General features: G+C 59.6%; 1 protein-coding gene across 1 annotated transcript; it reads left to right on the top strand.

Moving 5' to 3' along the window:
* Positions 1 to 999: 999 nt before the first annotated feature.
* LOC132334546 (serine/threonine-protein kinase pim-1-like) lies at positions 1,000 to 2,801 on the top strand (the record flags this gene model as incomplete). The annotated part of the gene is made up of 4 exons (XM_059860652.1): positions 1,000 to 1,056; positions 1,484 to 1,618; positions 2,229 to 2,279; positions 2,484 to 2,801. Coding segments are annotated over exons 1-4 (561 nt in total), but the record flags the coding sequence as incomplete, so codon positions are not given.
* Between the last annotated feature and the right edge of the window lie 3,872 nt (positions 2,802 to 6,673).

The raw sequence follows: 6,673 nt of genomic DNA, 5'->3' as shown, positions 1-6,673 counted from the left end.
CCTCCTCTCCCAGCATGGCACAAATTCCAGCTCGGAGGAGGCTTCCCCAGAGAGGGCTCAGGCTCCTGCTTCAGCCTCAGGGTCCCTGCAGAGGAACAGGGCATCTTTCAGGCACTTCCACAAGCTCAGGGCTGCCATTTCATGGGCAATCTGGGATGAAAATGGACTTGTTAGGAAGCACAAAAGCAGAGGGAATTGATCAGAAATTATTAGGAAAAAAATGACCCTTCTTAGAGACAAAGTTCGCAAAGTCATTCCATGCATTTCTCCTTTTCAAATTCTTCCAGTCATCTCCTGACAGGTCCAGCATGTTCTGGTACTTTTCATGAACTGACTGTACTCTTGATTCATATCAATGCATGAGATGTAGAAGCATCTGAACTGAACACTGAGACAAACTCCCTCTGTCAGCCCATTTTCATCTTCTAGCTCACTTTCCGTATGTCCACGGGCATCTTGGAATGATTATCCCACAGCTCTCCATTTCTGGCTGCAGGCTCTGGAGATTCTTTCTCTGCATTCAGTCAGGTTTGCATTCCCTAATAATTCCTGGTAGCCCATCATGTTTTCTTAAGGTAGAACAGTAACATTGAAAACCTCACCAATGGCACAACTGCCCAGCCCACAAGGAAAAGAAAGAAGAAGCTGTCAAGTTCTTCAAATATTTGTCCTGCTTTGCTGCAAGAGTCATGCTGCACGCACAGTGTGGAAAGCCAAGAGGAGCTGCAGTTGGTGGCACATCTTGTGACAGAAGCTGCACCTCGTTCTCCAGGAAAGATTCTTGGAAAGAGCAAAGAGGACTGAGGAGCAGATGATGGGAAAACTGAAAGAGCTTTTAAGAAATTCAAAGAAAACAGAAAGAAACCATCTGAGATGTTTTACTCGATTTATTTTTATGCTCCTCTTTTCCATCTTGCACTACTTCTCCATCCATTAATTCCAAATGGATCTCACTTCTAAGCTCAATGACTTGGCAAGTTGTGGACACTGTCAAATACCATGAGCTACACCCAGTTTGCCTTCCCCTGGATTTCTCTGGAAAGCAATGCTGGAGAGGTAAGTGCAGTGCCTGGGTCACGTACAAATTCAGCATTCAGGGAATGCGCTCCGATAGTGTTTGACCCTCAGCAGGGACAATGCACAGCAGGGACCGAGGGGATTCCTGTGCTGCTGTGCAGGAGTGCAGACTCTGGGTCTTGGCTGAACACGGCCAAGTTCCCGTGTTTGGACAGGCTCAGGGGCTGCCCCCGGGGAGCGCGGGGCTCGGCGCGGGGGCGAGTGGGCAACGGACAAACGGACACGGGGACAAACGGCCCCGGCGCTTCAGTTGCAGCGGCAGCAGCAGCAGCGAAAGCAGCAGCGAAAGCAGCAGCAAAAGCAGCGACTTTGCCGAGCCCCTCTTGCTTGTCCTCTCCCTCTCCCGCAGTCCCGCTTGTCCCGCAGTCCCGCTTGTCTCTCCCTCTCCCGGTCTCCCTTTCCCGAGGTCCCCTCCTCTCCCAGCCTCTCTCCCCATGCCCGGTCGGGCCATGCCCCCGGCCCGCCCCCGGCCCCGGGCGGGGCTGCCCCGTCCCCGGCCCCGGGCGTCCCGCCGCGGTCTCGCCTCCGGCCGGCTCTGGTCGTACTGGCGGTGGCGCTGCTGGGCGGGCATCAGTGCCTGGGACAGGGGCGGCATCGCCTCCCTTTGGCTCCGCCTGGCCCGAGCCTGGCCCCGGCCCCGGCCCCGGCCCCGGCCCCGGCCCCGGCCCCGGCCCCGGCCCCGGCCCCGGCCCCAGCCCCTCCCGGGGCCCGCGGAGGACACAGGCGGCGCGGCCGCTCCCGCCGCCTCCGCTGCCGCTTGCCCGGCCCGAGCTCCGCCGCTCGGCAGCGCGGCCGCCGGCCCCGAGCCGCCGCTGTCCCGCTGCAGGGAGCGAACGCCTGGGGATGGCCGGCCCGGGGCGCTTGAGGGGCGCTCGGGGGCCGTTGCCGGCCCCGGGCCGAGCGCTGACAGCCGCGTCCCGCCGGCAGGGAAGGCGCAGCAGGGCCTGAAGGAGCAGTACCGGCTGGGCTCGCTGCTGGGGCGCGGCGGCTTCGGCAGCGTCTTCGCGGCCACGCGGCTCTCGGACGGTGCCCCGGTGAGCGGCGGGCGCAGGAGGAGGAGGAGGAGGAGGGGGCGGAGGAGGAGGAGGGCGGAGGATGGGGCTGAGCAAGGCGGGCGGCGAACTCAGCCTGCTGCTTCCCTTGGCTTGCAGGTGGCCATCAAAAGGGTGCCACGGGAGCGCGTCCGGCACTGGGGCGAGCTGGTGAGTGAGCGGGGCCAGCGGGAGCAGCCGGGCCGTGCCGAGCGGGGATGAGCCGAGGCCCGACAGGGTGGAAGCCTCCAGGATGCCTCGAGGGAGAGCGGGCGTGGGGCCAGCGCAGGGCACAGAGCATCCCAGGCTGGCTGAGGGCTTCCTGAGCCCCGGCACGGCATCAGCCCCACTGACGGCATCGTGCTCCTCCCGCAGCCCGATGGCACCAGCGCACCCCTGGAGATCGTGCTGCTGGCCAAGGTGTCCACTGGCTTCCCTGGTGTGGTCCAGCTGCTGGAGTGGCTTGAGCTCCCCAACGATGTCTTGATGGTGCTGGAGCGCCCGGAGCGGTGTCAGGACCTGCAGCGTTTCATTCGGGCCCGGGGCTTCCTGCCCGAGGAGGTGGCGCGGGAGGTGTTCCGCCAGGTGCTGGAGGCTGTGCGACACTGCACCAGCTGCGGGGTCCTGCACAGGGACATCAAACCAGAGAACATCCTGGTAGACCTGGCCACCGGGCAGGCCAAATTGATTGACTTTGGCTGTGGCACCTACCTGCAGGACACAGCCTACACTCACTTTGCAGGTGAGCCCACACAGGGTGTGCTCCTGGTCCCAGCATCTCATGGCCCAACATCTCACAGCCCAAGCTGGGTGTGGCAGTGGGGATTCTCCCTTCTGCAGCCCTTCATGGCACTGAGACTTCAGCCAAGTTGCTTTTGAGCAGGGCTGGGTGTGGAGCCAGCTTCCAGCCCTGCAGGCAGCCTTTGCCCACCACTCTTCCCAGGACTGGGGCTAGGGCAGCCAGCCCAACAAAAACACCCGTGGGTGGGGGTAGCTGAGAGGGGGGGTCGGAACCAGTGCCCCAGCCAGTTTGGTGTGCTGGTGAGAAAGGGCTTGGACTGTTCCACTCGCCTGCTTTTTTTTGGGTTCATAATGTTTTTTGGAGCAATGCAGGCAGGGAGGATGCAGGCATGGTTTTTCCCCCAGCACTGAGTGGTTTCTTCCTTGTATGGTGGGGCCTTGCCAGGGCTTCCACTGCCCTCTTCCAACCCCAAGTCTGTACACAAGTCCCAGGTGCTGGTGAGAGGGCAGTGCGTCACACCCCGTGTGCCACTGGAGCAGGGATGCTGGGGCCAGGCTCTGGGAGCAGCAGCATCCCCCTGATGAACTCCATCTGTATTCCATAGGAACACGGTCATACAGCCCCCCGGAATGGACCCACTTTGGCTGGTACTATGGCAGGCCAGCTACCATCTGGTCCCTGGGCATCCTGCTGCACCAGATGGTCTGTGGGGAGCACCCTTTCAGGAGGGGCCAGAACATCAGCTGGGACCATCAGCTCTCGCTGCCACAAGGGCTCTCTCAAGGTGGATCCTCATCTCTGGGCACGGGGGAATACCAGTGCTGGGAGACAGCAGCGGGCTTGTGAGCATCCCACTCTGGCAGCTGCTGAGGAGGTGGCACATGTCCTGCTCTCCTGCTCTCCTCCAAACCAGGGAATGGATGGGAAAGCTTAGGCCCAGCTCTGAGCACATCCAGCATGGCCTGGGCACGGGAATAGTGGGGCAAAGCCAACAGGAGCCTTCTCCAACTGACCGGTGGTTTGTGGTTTCTCTGCCCAGAGTGCCAAGATCTGATCAGGCGGTGTTTATCCATGCTGGACTTGGACAGACCCTCATTAGAAGAGCTGCTCTGTCATCCTTGGATGTAGGATATTCATCTGCACTAGAAGAAGGGAGAGAGCCACAGGCACACTGTGATGCAGGGCCCTGGTAAGTTACAGCTCCACACATGCCTTGGCAGTCAGAAGCAAAGGAAGCCAGACTTTTGTGTCCTGCCCGTGTCACTGCCCAGGGCTCATCAGATGGGAACACAGAGCCCTTGTGCTGGAGCTGAGCTGCTCTGCCCAGCACTGGTGGCCACCATCTGAGCTGGTTTTGCTTGTCCTGGTTCCCTGACAGCTGGGGCCTTGGGCAGAACCTGAGAGCCTGGTCTCACCCCAGGGAAGGAGAAGGAGCCCCTGGAGAAGCTGTACCAGGTGGGACTGCTGCTGCTGGAGACAGCGAGGATGACATCAAGGATGGCAACCTCTTCCTGGACCTGGCCACGGGCCAGCTGAAGATGATGGACCTTGATTGTGGCACCTTCTTCAAAGCCAGGCTCCACAGCAAATTTACAGATGAGTCCACACCCAGGGGGATGCTCCCACATGTGGGCATTGCACAGCCTGGCCGGGAACCAAAGGTTCCCCCTTTGCTGGGGCAGATGCAGCTGATCCTTCAGTCGCCTGCCCAGCTGGTTTTGGCAGGGCTGGGGGGATGGGCTGGGCTGGGTACGAAATGGGAGTGGGCTCCTGGCCCTGCCAACAGCCCCCAGCCCCCACCGTGCCCCGGGCTGGGGCTGGGGCAGCCAGCCTGACACAAACAAACCCCATGGTGGGAGCAGAGGTGGGACTCCAGAACCTGTGCTGAGGCTGCTTTGCTGTGCAGGCAAGGAAGGGCTTGGGCTGCTCCACTGCCCTTGTTTGCTTTGGGATCAGCGTTATTGTGGGGGGCAGTGCAGGGGGGAAGGGAGAAAGCCTGGGCTTCCGTTCCCCGTGTGTGGGTTTTTCCTTGCATGCAGGGGTTGGGCCTTCCTCAAGGCCCTGGCAGAGATAAGATTTTTTTACCTTTTTTCTTGTTTCCCCTTTTTGTCTGTAATCTATTTTCAATAATTTGTTGTTTGTTTTTCTAGAGGAAGTGTTCCAGGTCGGGTCCAGTCTGGATCAGGAAGTGCTTGGGACCAGCTGCAGTGTGGATGGGCCGTGCCCTTGGAGAAGGCTGAGGACATCGTTTGGGACCAGCTTTTCTTCCAGCAGGGGAGGGCGTGAGGTGGGTCCCTGTCTGCCTGGCATGGTGGGATCAGAGCTTCTGGGAGATGGCAGCGAGCACAGGAGCCTCCTGCTCTGGGCAGCTGCTGAGGAGGTGGATGTGCCCTGGCTGGCTGATGCTGGGCACACGTCCTGCCCTCCTGCCCTGCTGCCAAAAGCAGCAGTGATGGGCAGCTCTGGGCACCGCTCTGAGCACGGCCAGCATGGCCTGGGCACCGTGGGCGGCTGGGACAAGGGCACAGGAGCCTTCAGCTGACGGGCGGTTTCTGCTTTCTCTCCTTGCAGCCGGGCTCTGCGGGTGCTGAGGCTGCTCTGGGCTCTGCCAGGGCTCTGCTGGAGCTCAGCACCAGGCTGGAATCAGCCAAAGAAGAAATGGTGTGACCTGCAGCACAGACTTGCTTGAGCATTTTGGCAGCACAGCTCAAGTTTGCAGAGTGTACACCTCCATGGGAAAAGATGACACCCCCCAAAAAATAAATTTGTTCAGTAACTTCTGAAATGAAATCAATCTGGGATGCCCCTCAAATGACATTTCTCAGCTTGCTCAAGCTGTAGCTCAGCCCTTCTCTGAACAGTTCTCTCCCCATCTGCCTCTTACTACTGCTCCCTCTTTTCCCTCGGTGAGTTCCCAGCCCATTGCAGCCTGTATCACACTGCTGCCTTCCTTGGTGCCCCTCCCCACGAGGAAGGCTGAGCCCCATGCTTAGGGATGCATCCTGTCACTGGCTGAGGAGCAGCAATGTCTCAGAGGTCCCATGGGATTTTGGTGTCATTGAGAGCCACTCTCCAGCCCTCAGCTCTGCTCACTGCTGAGCTCCCACTCCCTTTCCCTTGTCCTTCCTGCAGGATGAGCTCTCTGAATCCCCTTGAGCCTCTCCACCCTTCCCAGCCCACACACCCACCTCAGTTAGGCCGAAGCTGAAGCTGCTCTGTCTCCTCTGGTGTACAGGGTGATCTTGTCTCCCAATGAGTTGCAGCTGGACCAGTTGCTGAAGATTGGAGGTGGGCCTGATCTTGACAGGCCACACCTGCAACCAACAAGAACTAGTGATATATAAGAGTAAGGGAAGAGGAGTGAGAGGAGTCAGATTACTCCTGCAAGGAGCTGGAACAGTCAGTGTGTAGAGGGACTGCCTGTGAGGAACATCAAGAAGGTGTGAAGCTCTGACAATACGAAATCCTTGCTCTATGATGACGCTAGAATTTGTGTTATCTAAGACAACACTCTGGCACACCATCCAGTCCCCTGTGCAGGGAGCCCCAGCCCCAGAGCACAGCACACAACAGTGCAGTCCAGGCTGGAACAGCTGCCCGACAGGCCTGGCTTGGCTCTTTGTGGCAAGGGAATGCTCCCTGTTTCCAGCTGTCCCTGCAGGATGGCCCCAGGGCAGAGCCCAGCTGGGCTCCCACTGCAGCCCCTGGAGCTTGGGGCAGACAGTGCTCCCAGAGCTGAGGTTCCTGGGGAGCACCTGGAGCTGTGCCTTGCACTCTGCTGCCATGTGTCACAGTGCAGGCTGGCTAGTGCTGTGTGAATGCA

Source organism: Haemorhous mexicanus, chromosome 16 (genome assembly GCF_027477595.1).
Source record: "Haemorhous mexicanus isolate bHaeMex1 chromosome 16, bHaeMex1.pri, whole genome shotgun sequence".
Taxonomy (NCBI): Eukaryota; Metazoa; Chordata; class Aves; order Passeriformes; family Fringillidae; genus Haemorhous; species Haemorhous mexicanus.
This window is presented reverse-complemented; position numbering and strand designations above follow the sequence as displayed.